Source organism: Platichthys flesus, chromosome 9 (assembly GCF_949316205.1).
Source record: "Platichthys flesus chromosome 9, fPlaFle2.1, whole genome shotgun sequence".
Lineage (NCBI taxonomy): Eukaryota > Metazoa > Chordata > Actinopteri > Pleuronectiformes > Pleuronectidae > Platichthys > Platichthys flesus.
The window spans coordinates 17,916,354-17,935,366 of record NC_084953.1 but is presented as its reverse complement, the minus strand read 5'-3'; the positions used below and the strand labels follow the sequence as shown (position 1 = coordinate 17,935,366).

The window sequence follows — 19,013 nt, the reverse complement described above, 5'->3', positions numbered from 1 at the left end:
CAGGCGAGAATCAGATTAAACTGATCAGGTTCTTACAAACGATCCAGGTGAAGAGACAACCAAACCTAATGTCCACAATGTTTTCATGGAACGTGCAGCATGTGAAACAGCCTCCTTCACGTCGCTCTTCTCACAGGGGAATTCCCATAATGAGAGACGGAACCAGCTGGACGCAGGTGTTCTGTATGAAGCCGATACATTATTCCACAGAGCCCCCCCCACGTCTCCAGCGTCTCCTCCTCCGCCTCTTTGTCTACATTCACATCCTCATTCACTACTGTCTGTTTAAACATCCTCATTAACTCTGTCTTTCTCCGCCGCCTTGTTTTCGCTCCACTTCTGAACTCTGTGCATCGTCCCACTGTCCTGGACTGCATCCATACCTCTATCCCTCCCTTCCCCCCCCCTCCCCATATTCATCCTACTCCCTCCATCTGCTCACCTCACCTTGCTTCTCCACCCTCTTTGTCTTAAATCTTTATCTATTTTCCCCATCTTATCGTTTTTTTCTCCTCCTCCTTGATTATACTTCTCGTGCTACCTCTTCCTCTTTCTCCACTCTGCCTCGGCTCAGCACACACTCCTTCAGGAAGTGAATCGATGAGTGAAACACCAAAGGAGTGTTTATTTAACCACATGGTTACCTTTCTCGCAAGTAGCTCCTCCGTAGCTGGGCAGACAAAGACACACAAAGGAGTTGATCTCATCGATGCAGGTTCCTCCATTCTGGCATGGATTAGACTGGCAGTCGTCAATGTCTGGAGGGAGAAGGAGAAAAAGAGAGGGTGCGGCTTGGGTTAGATACACACATACACACACACACACACACACACACACACACAAACACACACATGCACATGCACCAACAGTACTTTCCAAAGGACCACTATTTAAAATATCTGCTACAGCTCGTTACTGAACAAACCCAGGAGAGATCCAACTTTTGCAGAGATTATAAGTGTTTTTGAGAGAGTTATAATTAAAGTGAATTGATTGGGCTTCATCAGTGATCGGTTTGGGACGCACTGAAGCACATGATGCTAATTGCGGGATGTTTACAGGGACGTGCTGCAGCTCTCCCCGCCATCAAACCCGGGCCATGAGAGCGAGGGAGAGTAGGCGAGGAGGCTCACAGATGAGATGGAGGATGAGTTTCCATCTTTAAAATCAACACTCTTTGCTAGGAGCCTGAAGAACAAGTGCCAGTGTGTGTGATTGTGGACATCCCACATCCCTTTCAATGCAGTGTCAAAATTAAGTCTAAAAATGTTAATCCACACATGCATTTTGCAGAGGCGTTGCAGCGGTGAGATTACTCATTTGGCCAAAAATTGGTCACTGTGTTTCTCTGGCTGATCTGAGCCCTGGGGGCAAAATCATTAAAACTGCAGCTGGTATCCCACAATCCTCCAGCATCACAAAAACTGAGCGAATCCCTGGAGCTTAGGCAAGAGGTCACGGCATGCGAGGGAGAGGGAGAGGGCGGGCGGCGGAGAGGGAGTCGGGCAAAAGTCTGAAAGCGAAAAAGTGAGGGAAGATGTAAGGAGATAAGGAAGAGAGGTGATGAAAACAAGGATGGAGGAAGAAAAAGAGAGGAGAGGTTATATGATGCTATGAATGTGAGGAGCCGGCAGGTTTCAGGGTTGGATTACAGGAGCTTTTCAGGAAGACGTCATTTCAGGTCTGTTTGGATAAAAAAGGGTAGCAGCTTCATTTCTGCGGCTCTGCTGACTGATATTAAAGGCTCTGTAGGAGGTGGAATGAGATGGTGTGTTGGTTTAGTGTGTCGTATATCATATAGCCATGTATAACTGTCTGACTCATGATGGGGGGGGAACAACAAGAATATAAAAAAAGAGAAGTATGAAAGTAGGCCGAGCCAGAAGTGAAAACTATAGGAACATGCTAACAAGAAACTAGTTTTACGGGACAGGATAATCAAACACTTGTTCTCCATTGAGCTTTAAATGTCCACTTATTTTACAAATGAAGTTTAGTTCAAGAGGTACAGACATAAGATCTTCAGTTCTTTAAAAGGAGCAAACTCATAAAGAGCTGTGTTGACCCTGACGACACAGCTCTGACATCCTCAGGGTCAACACAGCTTGGCCTCAGATTGAAATGTTGTGTATGAGAGCAAAGAGCAATAGGAGACAGAAGGGTATATCTTTACTGTATTATTCTTAAAATGGTAATGCCCTCGGGTGCAAAATGAAATCATTTTATCTGCATCAAAATCAGGCTTCTCATCCAGGACCGAAGACTTAGAAGGACTTTCCAATATACCCACAATTCCGCCCACTCTGAACTAGTCGCCGCTCTAATGCAGTTAGAGGGCAGTTGCCATTCATCAAACAAACAACATGGATAATTCTGATGAACCTGAGAACCTTCTGGACGGGAAGATCGTGTTCCAAAAAAACAAAGATCGAACATTCAATAAAACCAAGGTGATATGCACACTCTGTGGGAAGACGTTATCGTTTCATAGTAGTAATACCAGCCTTAAGTACCACCGCAACGCGAAGCATGCGTTTGTCGGCGAGGGGCGTTCAAGTGCAATGCGCCAAACCAGCTTCACTCGCAGGACACATTGTGCAAAAGAAGCGGTCAGCTTTACCGTCAGGGAATGTGAACAAGTTAGTTTGCCTCACCAACGGGCTAAAGCACGACTAGCTAAGAGGACCTAGAGAGGCATTAGATTGTGTCAAAAAGAAAAGAAAAAAGTTTTATTCAACCATACAATGGCTAAGAAGCCGAATTCTGTTTAGGATGAAGATTATGTTAATGTTCCATATGGAATAGCAAAAAGAATTGCTAAAGAACTGCTGAGTTGCAGCACCATTGTTTTGTTTATTTATGAATATAAAAAGAAAAAATGGTAAATGTATATATCCGTCTTTTGTCATACATTTTTTGTTTTCACAAAAATATACAGAGAAAATCGGTAATGTGATTAATCATGATTAATCCATAGAAACCTGTGATTAATTTGATTAAAAATTGTAATCATTGCACAGCCCTAGTTTAATCATTGAGTAAAATATATATATATTTTTTTCAGCCCTTCTGCTCCCTCTCCCCCTCGCCACTCTGAAACCAACTTTCTGGAACCAGTTCTTTGGCCGTAGGAACACAAACAACTGGTTCCACATTATACATTGGCTCCTTGGTCCTGGAACTGCTTTTGGTGAAAAGGGGTACCAGAGTGTTACCCTGTCGTTGTAATTTAGTCAGACATAGTCAGTCAAAAAAGTCTGAGTTAAAAGGTGTGATGACATGTCTGCGTAAATATTTCCTTCTGTGTCTCTATTGAAAATTCAGTTTGTTATATTTGATATTGATATATTTTAAATCAGGCAGACAAAACACATGATTTCCCCAGATATTCAAAACCCTATTATTTCTGGTGCAGATCACAGGTGCAGCCAGGGACTGGAGCGAATGATGTGGCACGATAGTCTGATATTAAATGTGACAACATGAGAACAGATCCCCGAATGAACCACTTTGGTGTAATTGAAATATTCGGCACGATGAACGATAGACAGTGAAAATATCCCTCCCCTTGCACTCGCTGTGAACCGACACACGAGCAGGTTGTCAGTTCAGCTGTTTGAAAAAAAGAAAAAGCTACTGGGACTAATATGAGCCAGCATCTGGCCTCATTAAGACCTGCAGCACAGATGTAAAGCGTCGGACCACCCCTCGGATTTCAGGAGCACTGGGGTCAGAAGTGTACAGCTCTGAACATCCACTATACAATGGCCACTATAGGCAAGTAGATACAGTGGCACTGTGGGTAATTCAAGTTCAAAGATATCTGAAGAAATTCAAACAAAAATGGTATAAATGAATATATATATATATATAGACCAAACCAATCTTCAGTGTGTTGTGCCTTAGAAAACGTATATTCAGAAAGGCGTTTAACTTCTAAAGATTAGCATTCTTAGTTTCTCAGAACCAGTTTTTGAAGCCTTGGGGCGAAAACTCACAGTTTTTTATGAGATTTTCTGCAAACCTCTAAGAGCTTGATGAGATGGAGATGTTGATTAGCAGCTGAAAGAAACAGTAGCTCTGGGTTTGAGTGGTGAAGGTAACGCTCATGTTTGCTGTCAACAACACCGAGAGAAAACAGAGCTGCATCAATACGTGTCCATGCTGATGCATCACTTGATCAGGTGTCCATAGTTTGTCCACCAGAGAGCATACACATACACTGCATATACAGGGAAACATGTGGTCTTCCAATTAATAAAATGTCATCTGCAGAACAGCGTTTTTATCACCATCAGCATTTCAAAGAATCAATTCAATCCATGGTAGTAACAAAGGTCACTCCAGAGAGCAACAGATTCAGAGTGACGGGACCGCAGTGCCAGCCAGAACACCGTCAATAGCCCTGCATACACAAAGTTAAGATCTTTAAGGTTAATATGAGAAGTGAAAAAAAATGTTGGTTCATCCTGTGGAGTGACAAATTAGAATGTGGCAGGTTGCCAGAGTCTGGATATTTCATGGGAAACCTTGACCACATTTAAGTGTATCATCATAACGTGTGTTTCTGTTGTGTATTTATATACACAAAGCAAATCTATACAGATTTTTAAATACAATCTTTTGTGTTGCTTTTGTGTTAAAAAACTCTACAGGATAATCATCATCATCAGCCTTGTCTGATAATTATTCAGAGGTAAAGTTTTACACGCAACATGGCCATTTTGTTATTATTGCTTAGTTTTTATTACATCAGTTTTTTATTATTAATTTTTAAATTAAAGTTAATGTTACATTGCTATTAAAAATGTATTGATGTTGATCTGGTAACAACAGAAATGCTCAAGAAATAAACATCTTTAAGTAACAAAAACCCAAACATGTTCTGAGTAGAGGAGGGACCTTTCGTTGTCATGCTAAATCTGAATAACTGATTTCATAAAGATATCATTATTCCTATCGTTATGCTCCATATGTCTGTGCCAACAGCGTCTCTGCGTCTACCTCCCTTTGCTCTCCTCAAACAGAGCGGCGAGGGCCAAATCACAGCAGGCCCACATCCACTCAGAGTCCACTCAGTCTCCACTCTGCCCAACTGGCTTAATGAGACAACCATCCAACTTAAGCAGGTGGCAGCGTGTGTGTGCATGTGTGTTTCTGTATTTGTGCATTCGTATGTGTGTCAATCACTCTCTGGCTCACTCCCCGGTACAACGAAATCAGGCCTGGGCACTAGCGGAGTCTCCAGGGGAGTGGAGGAGAGCAGTGCTCCACTTATCTGCTGGCGGAGACACGGATGGGGGGGGGGTAGGCAGGTGCCAGCCGCTGTGGTAATTGCTGGGTGCAGCTAACAGCTAGTGATGCTACTATGCTTCCTTCGGTCATTTGGAATCTATCAGGAGAGCCAGCGAATGACTGAGAGAAAGTTGACGAAGCTAATAAAATGGCAGAGGAGTTTCACATATGAAATAGAGGTTTAAATGTGGTTCACTGCTGATTGGAAAATACATAGTTTGAATAGGATTGCTTGATTACAGATGCAAATATGTTACCTGCTCTGGTTGTTTATCCCCATCTCTGACGAGTTTGAGGATGGGGAAACGGAGACAGGGAGAGGAAGATGGGGGAGGATGGGATGAACGCGGCCAGACAAAGCGGGGGTGGTGCCAGCTGACAAGATATCTGGAGACTTACTGCAGGCATGTGTCCAAAACCAGGATATGAATAATTGAAAAGGGAGACAGAAAGAAGGGGCAGGGACAGAGAGCAAACAGAAAACAGGTGGGAGAAGGCCCTGGGCTAGCCCCAGTTTCCCTCTGGGCTTTATTCCTCATGTCCAATAGATCAGATTCAATTCCTAAAACCTGTTTGCTGCACCGAACCTGTGTCCAGCCCAGGAACAACCAGGACCCACTCGTATGTCCCTTTGTTTCCCAGCTCCGCCTCCTCTGCAGCTTCTTTCTCTACCCTGCAACTCTGAGATTTATACTTTCAATTCTCAACAGAGCCACAGAGTTTGTAAATGCTGGGGGCCAAATAAAAAGTAAACAGCTCTTTTCTCCATTTTATAAACAACACCTCAAATGCAACCAGAAATTTCATGGCTATGAATCCTTGTAGATTTTGCCAGGGAGTCAAGCAGAGAGAATCCACTCAGAGGGTAGTAAAGGCTCAGAGAGACGGATTGCTGGGCTTGGCAATGCATTTAAACACGATATATTATTTTAGTGGTCTGGTAACTGTGCCATAAAAGGTATGAAATGCTTTCAAGAGAGGGAATATACAGCTCTGTAACTTTCTGCTGCCATCCAGCAGCTATTGTGAAATAGGAAGTGATTTTCTGTAAAGGTCAAACTCAACTCTGCAGGACTCCAACATTACAAAGTCCACTTCAGAAACAGTCTACTCTACTTTTAATAATTGGGAAGTGAAGAACATCCTCTGCTCAAATAATGAGGCAGAATCCCGACTAATAGTGGCCAATTTTGTGGAGGTCTCTTCAACTCCTGAAAAAAGATATTCTGCTTAAATCAAATGTGAAGAGTCTAAGTGAGTATTAAAGAATCCTGGGAGCTCTATACATTAATTATGAGGCCACACTGGTCACAAATTACAATATTAAGGCTTATTTAAATGGATTTGATGTTGCTGGTTAAAACCTATTCTGGACACTGTCAATCGAATCTAATCAAATGACACCAGCACTTTCATTCAGAGTTTCTCAACATAATTTTCTTATTTAATGGTGAATATTTGATACTTTAGTGAAGGACTGACGGTAAATGGTCTGTATCTGTGATAGAGCTGCACGATATTAGGAAGATATGTGTTGTGCGATAACCTTGAATATTGTGATGACAATATGACTTCCAATATATAAACAAAGGCTTAGTCATACAACTTTTTCTTTAGTTAAAAAATCGCCCCTGGCTAAGGCAAGCACCACCAAGACACCCAGGGAGCCTTAGCCCCAGTAAGTCCTTTGTCGTTTGCCGTAAGTTTAATAAGGTACTTTAAGACATTTCAAATATGCCAGGCTGCGCAATCTTACATATTTTTCTTTTTTCAACTGTTAAATGTAATGTTAAGGAAACGGCATTGTAAATATTTTATATATTAAGATACTGGATCAGTAGAGTTCTCCTTATTAAGATGAAAGGATTTTTTGCCATCTGACTTCATCTGGTCATCTTTTTGATAGAGCAGCCGTGAGCTGTTTTGCAAATACCCTATTCTCTATTTCAAAACACTCATAAATATTCACCCAAACATCCAATAAAAGGAAACGTCAAAGCGAGAAGCATCAAAGATATTTTTTAACTCGACATCTTGCTTTGACACAAAAATAGCTAACACTTTCTCTGTCGTCTTAAGAGGCGCATTCTGACTGGGATTTTAAGTGATTGCCACTCCTGTGCTGTTGTGTCTGCTGTGTGGCTGAGTGCAGTTGAGGGGAAGTAAAGATGTCGGCTGTCCATTCTGAATACTAAAAGTGCGACAAATGTCTATTGAGAGGGTTGAGATTACAGCCATTTGCTTGTTAACCCTAATGACTGTGTGAAAGAGCAGAGCAGTGGAATTCAGTGCTGTGCCTCACTTCTTCTCAATTTAAATTAATATAAAAGGAGTGAGGCTGCTTTGAAATGTAGAAAAAACATGAATGAGAGATATATCTGCACATCAGACAAAGAATGATGGTAAAGTCAATAAAGTACAAGTAAGACAAGAGACTCATATGAACATATTTACAGTAGAGTGTGTTTCTCTCATACTATCATATACTCCCCCAAAATGTGTCTGTTTGTTTGTTTGTATGCAAGATTACGCAAAAAAACTACTTGATGGATTAAAATGAAACTTGGAGGAAGGATGTCAACAAATGTTAAGAATGTGAAAAAATATCTTGGATTTGCAGATTGACCACACAACATTTTGGGGGATTATTCCATGACCTATTCTGCATCCTTCCACCAAGTTTCACGGTAATCCACCAAGTATTTTTTACATAATATTGCTTACAAACAAACAAACAAAGCAACAAATAGACAGAGGGGAAAACATAACCTTGTCTGAGAAGTTAAAAGAGAGATGGTAATGGGTAAGAAATGTGAGCACTAACTGGTGTGATTAAAAACTAGCTAAAATTCCCCAAAACATCTTTAAGAAAAATCTATTTGACATGCGATTTTTAGTTTGGTCCCATCCACTAACATGGAGGAGGCTGGATTTATTACTTATAATGTGACCAACCACCGAGGGCTATCGGGACGACTAGACTTCACTTTTGGGTGTCATATTCTCCATCTATATATATACAGTCTACGGTTACACAAATTTCATAGTATGATGAAATTAATCCAGTCTCTTCAAACACCCGTTTCAGGAAGTGAATGAACATTTGAAAAGCAGCAATAAGATCTTGAGTTTGTCCCGACTAAGACAGAGAAGCATAAATGCCATCCTACAGACCAAACAGCAGTACAGAGAACCTTTGAAACAGTAAATGCCAGCCGCAGTCTTCACATCTGACATGGGCGGTATGGAGGGCATGAAGGGACAATATTAATGCGACTCGAGAGGATTATATATTTTTTTGTCAGTGACACATTCACTGGAGCACCGTCCCAATCAGTCTTTCTGTGACGCACGGCAATGCAGAAACACACTGGAACAAGCAGCGCGGGTTACAGTCCGCCCTGCTATCAACCAACAGCAGTGACAGATCCAGTCAGCCCCTTTTAACTGCTCCTAATTGCCTCCAAACCACAGCCGACATTATGTAAAAATAAATTGACATGACATCCTGTAAAATGGAGGCTTTGAAATGGAAATGTTTGTGAGACAAAGGTTTTTCCCTAAATGGCTTTGTGTTTGTCATCCTTCATTGTGCGGGACCCTGGATGATTGACTTTCTTTGGCTGGCTGAGGGGCATTGACATTTCCGTGCCCTTCTGCAAAGATGGATACCTTCCTATTGAACCAGCGCTCGTCACAACAGCCTGCCCACTCAATGGACCATGTTGTGTTGTGTCGATAACTATGAAGTTGGTGTGTGTTTGTGTGTGTGCAGCGGCATTAATGAGCATGAGCATAAAATGAATTGACCTTCACCCTGACCCTATCTGTTTGTGTGAAGATTGTGTATTTAGTATTCGCGTGTGTTTGTTTGTGTATACAGACGGGATATTCACAGCTGCAAGCATAAACTTAGTATAAGTGCGTTTGTGTGTGTGTGTTTGTGTGTGTGTGTGTGTGTGCGCCAAGTAGTCAGTAAATATGTGAAGTCACCATGTGATTCTCTAACCTCATACCTCTACATTGTGCATCTTTCTATCCACACACATTTTTTTTAAAATTGGCAACAACTCTTATATGTATTAATTACTGGATCAAATGACAACATGCAATTTGAAGAGGTTTTGTAATTATAATGAACCCACGAAGAATTCTCATCTAACCCAGTAATTTTCCTCTGTAAAACATTTGAGTGCCTTTGAAAGCATTGTTTTGGTTTTCTTTTGGCAACTTGATTTAAGATTTGAATTACAGTGTGGCTTAGAATGTTTTGTCTTTGTTTATTGTATTTTATTTTGATAATATGTTCCCACACCGCTGGCTTGAATGAGCCCAGCAGCATCAGCAGTCTCAGGGTTATTATCCTGTTTAAGCTTGTTGAACTAACAAAAAAATGTGCTTAATGTGATATGTTACATGAAATCCACATCTCTATAAACATGTGAAATATACACACTTAACGAATAAGGAATATGAGCTCAATTGAGTCTTGGCTGCAAAAAAGAAAATAAATCCTTCAAAGTGATAATATTTCTCTCTGCAGGATTTTCAGTGTAAACAACACCAGTCCTTTGTAAGGACTTAAGAACAATGGTTAGAGTTATGTGTGCAAGTCATTGTTTTCCATTGTTTACAAACTTTAAAGATAATCACTTTCATTGGTAAAACAAAAATCAATTAAGTCTGTTGAAAGTGAAGTAAACAAGTCTTACTAACACAATGGATCATGCAGAGAAAAGCTGACAAAACAATCTTATCTCAGGGTCAACACTATTTTGTCTCCTCCTGTTTCCAAGCAGTAGAATCAAATCACTCTCAACCTTTATGCCGCATCAATGCATAGAGCTAAGAAAAAATGGAAATCTGAACTTTTATAACTCTACATGCTAGATGGATGTGACAGGTTCAGTCATCTGTTCAGTTGAAGACTAAGAATGAACTTTTTCTGTGTTTTATAGTTCATCGATATGTATTTTAAAAAATAAGAAATATATGAGGTACAGTAGTATAGTGTGGAGTCTTGTGCCTTCACCTGTGTTCGGGTGCGGGTGGATTACAAAGGGATCAGGATCAGCAGGGAGAAGAGGAAACAGACAGACTACCATGCAGCTCTGGTACAGCCTAAGGCTTGGTCCTGCTCCCCAGAGAGCGCACAGCGATGCAGATCAACCAATCTGAGGATACACTCTCCTTCATCCGGGGGTTTCTAGTGAAAACAGACACTGCTTTTTTCTCTCCTTCCCTCAAACTTGGCTAAGACATTAGGATGAACAGGGATGTGTTACCTCACCACTAGCCCAAGACGCAATTACAGCTAGCAGCCCCGACGATGTAGTGAGAGTTGCACGCAGGCACCGATCCAAATCGTCAGGGTTTACAAGATTTCCTTGAGCGTCGAGGGGGAATCGAGCAAAGTGAGCCTAAAACCTGCCTTGTAGACATTTCACAAAAAATTCACACTGGGACATGAAATACAAGGACAGGAAAAGATTCATCTCAATTCATGTGTTGCACTGTGGATTTGTGAATGTGTCAGTGACATGTGTGTGCGTGTGTGTGTCTGTGTATGTGTGTGGGCGGATGCGTATGCCCACAGTATGTTTCAGACAGGTCTTCTCTTTGGTTGACAGCACTGCTGCAACATTCACAACAGCACAGGGAAAATGTAATGAGGTAAAGTGTCACAACATCTCACATCGCTCTGCTAGCCTTCAGTCCTGACAGCCAGACTCTGCTCACTGATGTTAAATGTGTGTGTGTGTGTGTGTGTGTGTGTGTGTGTGTGTGTGTGTGTGTGTGTGTGTGTGTGTATCCAATGGCTCCATCTTCAGTTAATATTTTGTGTGGGAAGGGGCCAGTGGAATAAAAAGAGCCTGGGACAGGAGATGTTGAGCAATGGGCCACATTGTCACCAGTATCATAAAGCCACACTCTATTTCTATCTCCTCACAGAGAGAGGGAGGGTTTACAATGACAGGAAATGCAGACTACATCCAGACAATCATCAGATCATATTTACTTTCACTCCCTCTCTCTTCCTCATTTCCTTCCTATTTTCACCTCCATCTCCCTTCCTCCTCCATTTCCCGCCATGCTTTTTGTTCATTAGTCACTTCTGAGTCTCATCACCTTCTATTTTCTCTCCTTCCCTCTGGACATTTCTAAATGGCAAGTTTATCCTCCTTCGCCCTGTGAGTCTTACCGGGCTAATTTCCTTTGAGTCTGTGGGTTTACAGGTGTCCCTTCTGGGCGTGTGGTGTTACGAGCGGTGGTGGCGGCGTCCCTCTGGGCCGTGCAGGGTTTTGCCCGTTCTGTGACAACTTCATCTACCTGGGACACCCAAGGGTGATCGTTAACACACCTCAACTCACCTTAAAGGAGACACACACACAACTCTTCCAATGGATTGCTCATACTGTCAAATCTCTCCTGCTGACTCCTTCCTTTTTTTTCTTCTTCTATTCCTGCCTCTACTATCTTCCTTTCCTTCCTTACTTGTGTTCTCTCCATGCCAGAGGTGTGGACTTGAGTCATATGACTTGGACTCGAGTCAGACTCGAGTCATGAATTTGATGACTTTAGACTCGACTTGACAAACTGTAAAGAGACTTGCAACTCGACTAGGACTTCAACATCAATGACTCGTGACTTCACTTGGACTTGAGCCGTTTGACTTGATAAGACTTGCTCTTTTCCCCAAAACACAAAGATTCAAAAGTATGTTATTAAGGAGCGCTCTGTATCTGTCATCGTGTTTGTGTGCGTCTGTGTGTGTGTGCAGCGCCGCCGCTCCCAAAACGCCCACTACGCGCTGTGCGTTGGGCACCAAGTCCTGAGGGTGCACCAAAAAAAAAGCAACTGAAAAATCATCATAGTTATAATAATTATGTAGCCGAGCGTTTGGTTGTATCATAAGTCCGGCTTCAGCCGACAAAGGACACGAGAGCAGGTCATGCGCTCGGACAGCACACCCGTTTATTCTCCGTTCATTTTACAACTTCACAGCACCCACTTCCTTTAAAACCCCCTTTCAAAATAAGAGTCACTACCAACAACCCACTTAAAACCGGAAATACAAATCAACCCTCAACAATAACGTCATTAAATAAATTAGCTTACAGTTATAATGCCGATATTATTTCAGTATAGAAATATTGGGTACCTTTTAGACATGTGTATCACAAAAAAGGCAGAACAAGAGATATATTAAATTGCTCAAAAAAAGTTAAAGAAGATTGACTATTCTTGTTTGTACTTATTGATGATTATTTAACGTAATCATAGAGGAGTTATGCTTAGGGCACCAAAATGGCTCGCAGCGGCACTTGGTGGAATCATACTACGTCCCCATCGTGCACAAATGACTGACAGACTTTTGGCCAATGTGGTCTTTTGCAAATACAATGCAGCATAGGGCCCTGACATATAAAAAGCACAACCCTGTTCATTGTTATGTTCAAGTATTTGTTATGTTTCTCACATGTACACACACACACACAGACAATATGACGTGAGATAAACACAGGACAGGACAATGTTATTAGCACTTTTGTACAAATAATTACAGTTGCACTTGTTTTTTCAAATGTGTTCATTCTGTAGGAGTGGTTTAAAATGAAGAATATTCTTGCAAAATATGAGTTAAATGTTAAAAATGACGTGTTAATAGTGCAATAGGGAAGTGCAATGTTGGCACAATTTTTTTTCTGTAATTTCAATTGCACTTGTTTTAATAAATAAATACAGATTTTAAAAGCATACATGATCTGTGTAAATATATTATTACTCAGTGATCAAAAGGACTCGAAAAGACTCGAAACTCAAACTGCAGGACTTGGACTTGACTTGAGACTTGTCAGTCTTGACTTTGGACTTGACTGGGGACTTGCCTGTCTTGACTTGGGACTTGACTCGGGACTTGAGGGCAAAGACTTGAGACTTACTTGGGACTTGCAAAAAAATGACTTGGTCCCACCTCTGCTCCATGCCATTCTCCATATGAGCTTCTCGTCTACATGCAAAAAGCCCTTTAATTCACAAAAATTGATTTTTACCAACGTCTCAGAAACATTAATGGGGCAACTTTGGGGTTTATCTTCGTTGGGTTAGCACTGCTATGTCTCATTACACATTTCCGACATGGTTGATTGAGTGTTTCTTGTATTTCCTGGGGTGTGGTCATATTCACAGTAGTGTAGACAATGCTTAAAAAAAATTGAATTCTCTCCTCACTCCCCTCGAAGACTTAACTTTCCTTCTTTCCACCTCATTACCCTGCCATCCTCCCTTAGCTCTTACCTTCTCTCCTTCCTTACTCCCTTCCTCCTGTCTCTGTCCTTACTCCTACACGCCTAAGAAATGCAATACTTGTGCTCTTAAAGTAGAGCAGGTCCCCAGAGGGATGAATGACAGGCTATTCTCTGCCTCCTGTCACTATTTTGGAAATCCTTAAAGAGCAAATCCTAGAGTTAAATTATCATTTTTTCCCTTAGTGGTGTCAGAATCAATTAATCAATGGTAACTGGTAAACTATAAGGAGGAATTCGTTGTTTTTAAGGTGATTTGTATTAAACAGTAAGTCGTACTGAGGCCTGGTCAGGGACTTTATCTACTCAATCATCTTGGCTGTGTCTCCTTCTTTTTCACGGCTCCTTGGTCGCTCTCTCTCTCTCTCTTGACTTCAGCAATTTTTTACATCGCTGGCCTGCTAACATGAAGATAAGGTAAATCCTCTTTGTATTACTGGGTCACCACAGTGTGTATGTATGTTTTTTTTATGTTTGTGTAACCTCTCATGTGAATGCAGCACATGGACTCTGTTCATCTTTATACTTGATGACATAAGTTTGTGTCCCAGTGGGCGAGTGTTTATGTGCCGTGGTTTCTGGAACGCTTATTAAAACCCAGTTCCTGGTCTTCAAGGGAAATCAATATGCTTTCCCGCTTTCTACGTGTCCGGCCTTTATATGCTTCACTGCCTCCTACAGCCGTAGTTCAGTGTATGTAGTCACTGCCTCCACTCATGCAGAGCAACGCACACCCATACACACTGACAGAGCTAATCATCAGCCACATGCATGCATATTCTATACCTCAGCTGATGAGTAAATTACATAAGGAGCGATCAAAACGAAGTGGCAGGTGTGTGTATAAGGGAGGGTGTGTGTGTTGGACAGAGAGAGTGAAACAGAGATAAAGGAAGAGGGGCGAGTGTACTGGCAACTTTGCCAGCAGCTCATTAATCTGCACTGTGGAAGAGATACTGCATGCAGAACTCCCTCTCTCTCTAACACACTCACACACACACACACGCACACACACACACACACACACACACACACACACACACACACACACACACACACGCACACGCGCACAGCCCTGCAGCTCATTCTCATTCATCTCTGCAGCCCGTGTGTCCTTTGTCTCTCATTGTCCTGAGGAGTCTGGAGAGGAAAGAGTGTCCACGCTGATTGAAAACTTGCAAATTAAACCATTCACCCAACTCTAATCTGCTGTGGACAGAGTTTAACTCCACGACGGTACACACACACACACAGGTGTCTGAACTAGTATCTGTGGTTTTCCATGTGCATGTTTGAGGCAGAATGCTTTTTTTATAACAGGGGGAATTGTACATTGTTTAGACTGCATGTGTGTGTGTAAGAGTGTCAGACAGATTTTGCGTATTCATGTATCACTCCCTAAATCAGCCGCATTCCGAGCAGCTCCAATCAGGTCTCCCTGGTGTGGTTGGAGGGATCGGAGGTATAAGCGTATGCGTGGTGGTGGTGGTGTGGGGTGTTTGGTGTGGGGTGGGGGGTGTGGGGTGTGGGGTGCTGCCAGCCATAATGCTGACTGAGGAATCCAGCGGTGTGGATGAATTAATGAGGCATGTGAGTGCAGGCTGATCCAGCCCATCATAGCCTGTTACGAGCTCCTGTGCCGCCGACAAACTGTGACAAACCTCCGGTCATCAATCACACACACTCCGCCATTTGCACACTCACCGTCCCATCCGGCCCCATGCATGGCTCGTCTGTGCCGAGTCATTTGTTGTGCTACTGTCAGACTGCAGCAGCTGCTTAGGTAAACAAGACATTTCAATTCCTCATAAAATGTTGAATATTCACATTCTCTGACAATTTCATTGTGCCATCAGGTTTTTTAGCAGAACAATTACCAGAGCTTCATCTTTGTTGTGTCAAAAATGCATTGCTACCATACCGAAGCATGTTACCTCTGTTTTTCCAGTATGATCTTAACTTATCGATTCTCATGTGGTCATTTTACCATCTTCATGCTCAGCTGATTATGTGCAGGGGAAGGGAAACTGTCACATGCATCCACTTTGGTGTTTGTCTTGCACCTAATGCTCCATCTATTGAAATCTAGTCTGCACTCTGTTTTTAGAGATTGAGGCAGAAACATAGACTCAAGGAACAGTTGGGATTCTGGGTATAACAAAAAGACTTGAGATGAGATTGTTTCCACTTTCATCTGTATGCTGGGATACTTTGAGCCACTTGCTGAACTGCCAGTATGGTTTTTATAGACACTTGAAAGTGGCCACATTGTTTTAGCCTTATGAATACAAATGTGTCCTGGGCCACAGTGACGTCCTCTGACCCAATACTGTTTGATAATGAACTGAAAACATTTTACTACTCCTCAGTGTTTCCCATGTACCGATTTATTTGTGAATGCTGGTACAATTAACATTAACCTCCACATATTGATTTTATTTTTTACTCTTTCAAACGGCTGAAATAATGAATCATTCAAGAGTCAAGCTGCACCCTGTGCATTGATTTGCTCCGCCACTCCTGGCCCCACTTTCTCTCTCTGTAAAGTCAGACTGGTAAATGCAACATAATTTGATCCTTGCGAACAGAAATGACATACGGCTATAGGGCGGGAAAGTGAAGTCTGAGCACAAGTGGTAATGGGAGTTGTATGTGGAGATGCATTCTAATGCCTTGAGTGAACTGACATACTCACAACTCTCCACTTGTCATCATATCACTGGAGACAAATGTTGATACCAGGTCTGATCTGGGTCTGGGACGCATTCTGACACATTCTATCAGCAGTGTGAACACAAATGTGTCCTATTTCTATGTGTCAGTCCTTGGGGTCGTTGATTTATTTGTGGCTACTGCCACAATATCAACACTTCCCAGCACATTTTCTATTGGATCATTTTTTATGTAAAATGTTATAGCTTCTCACAGAAAATTGATTTCACCCCAGACCATTGCTAATAATGAAGAGGACATTTTTTTCACTCATCGACACAAGCACAGATAAGAAATAAAAAGATCAAGTTCCTATAGAGTGATTTTTGCATTAAAAAATCTGACTTTCCAGTATTGGAATCTATTGTATCTATTAGGTTTTTTTGTTGTGTGTGAGCCATGAAATTGTTCATCATTTTATGAAACATTTGTTCATAATGGTGGTTTCTTTCACCCCTGTGGTCAGCAATGAAAGCAACATTGCAGTAGAAGCAGAAGCCAAGAAATAGCAGTAAAACTCCACCACATATTGACCTAACTGCGAGAACTTGGAGAATTTGGAGCCAAACACATAAATCTATTCCCTCCTTAATGAAGTAATGAATGGGATGTCCTGCGGAGAGCAGCATGGCAGCAGCAGCCCTTTCTATCTGTCTTCTTTTACCAAGCCTTGCACCTCACGAGAATCAATCTGCCTGTTGGTTTCTTTCTTTTGTGGTTCTGTGCTTTGGGTTATAACTCTTAGCTATATCTTATACAGAAGCTGTAGGTCAAAAATATTGCCCCCAAATCCCCCAGAATCTTAGGGATCTGCCGACAAATACCTCAACAGACTATGTGTACCTACAATAAAACATTTATAATCCTCAGTTATACAGCCTGTCCCTCCCCATTTCTCCCCTGTCATCTTTGACCTCATCGCTCAGAACTGTGGACACACTGCTAAGGTGGGTTAGAGGCCGGTTATATTATTAGCCTCAGCCTCATGAATCTTTCAGACTCAATCATACGAGCTGATGTGAGTGGAGTGGGTCCCAAAGGAGGAATTAGCTAATACAGAAACCCGGCGGGACCGTTTCTCGTGGCCTCTTTAAACATGAGCTATGCATTAGCTCTTCACATAGTCTTGAGCACATATTGGTTTTATATAGGACAGGCCAAACAGGTGTGTGTGTGTGTGTGTGTGTGTGTGTGTGTGTCAGAGTCCATTTCTGTGCGAAAAGGAGAGTACATTTTGTGCACAACCTTGTGAGCATATTTTGGGATTTGAGTCTGGATCTGAGCGAGCGTGTGAACTTGAATAAGTTTCATCTTATGCATCAGTACAGAGGCATTTTTGTATAAATAATTACATTATTGATCATTGATAGGAAAATAGAGCAGGAGAAGGTGAGAGACAAGGGCGAGAGAGAGGTTAGAGGTGTTGGGGGTGTGAGGAAGTGCAGTGGCAGGAAATGAAATGTGTTATTTGGGAGAGATGCTGTTCTTTTTTTGGGGGGGGGGGGTCTTCTACAGGCTTGTTCTCTCCCCAATCTCTGCTCTCCCGAGCAATTTCAAATAATGCGCTACCCTGTAGGTCTCACCAAGGAGCAGCGTGGTGGTGGAGGGGTGAGGGGAGGAAGAGGGGAGGGCACAGAGATGGAGTGGGCTGTAGAGGGGAGAGAAAAATGAGAAAAGGGTGATATAAGGAGGACAAAGAAAAATAGGGAGAAATGGAGGATTAATAAAAAAAATGAAGAGTGGTAAAAATGACAAGAGTAGGGAGGGTGAGTCGGCAACAGGAATACAAATATGAAGATGTGGTCAGAGAAATAAATATAAGGAAAAGAAAAATCACCTTCGATTCAAAGTACACAGGAGAGATGGAGAGGGAAGGAGAGGAAGGAAGAGGCAGAGGAGACTCAGATCTAATCACCATGATTGGAAAAAGAGGCCAGAGTGTGTGGGGAGGTGAAAAATGAAATAAAAAAAAACGGCAGCAAACCCACCCTGTGGCCAGGTGCTGTGGAAGATGCTGCTGTTCAATCTTCTGGGTGGAGGTTGACATGGAACTTCAAACTTGACAGTAGGTTTTCAGATGGCGATAAGAGTCTATAGGTTGTGTTACAGTTATTAATCTCAACCGAGCCCGAGAGAAAACTGATCAAGCCCAAATCTGGGTCAGGCTTTTGCTGATAATGGACATGTGCAGGATAAAAAATCCGGTATACAGCTCGGCCAACATGGGTAGCATTTTAATTTTTTACTTGTAGGTTTGCAGTGACTGATATAAATCTGTGAATAACTTATTGTTCTTACTGTATATATTGTTGTTTTATGTCCGATTGTTGTTTTATGTAAAAATGCACTAACAACACCAAGACAATTTCCTGTATCTGCAAATAAAATAATTCTGATTCTGACAACGAAAAGAAATTCGTCCCAAATTTTTGTCTTATCTTTATCCCAAAATTGTGACTAAATTGTTCTCAAAATTCTTAGTCTACATTTTTGAATATTAAATTTTCAAAAATAAACGTCAATATTTTGTCCAAAACTTTGGTCAACATTTCTGGGGCTCAGATCAGGTTTCCAAACTCTAGTACGTACGCCTTTTCACACACGTTGTGTTATGCCCTCCTGTACTCTGCTCCTTGTTTCTGATTGATCTGCTTGAGAAGTTGTTGAAGTGCAGAGGAGCAATAAAGGAGGAATGTTGAT

The 19,013-nt window shown here is 41.9% G+C and overlaps 1 protein-coding gene across 1 annotated transcript in view; it reads right to left on the bottom strand.

Moving 5' to 3' along the window:
• ncanb (neurocan b) overlaps positions 1-19,013 on the bottom strand; it is a 104,006-nt gene that overhangs the window by 40,677 nt on the left and 44,316 nt on the right. The window contains exon 10 of the mRNA XM_062395677.1: positions 645-758. Within this exon, the coding sequence (XP_062251661.1) occupies positions 645-758 (114 nt within the window). The remainder of the gene's footprint in view (positions 1-644; positions 759-19,013) is intronic.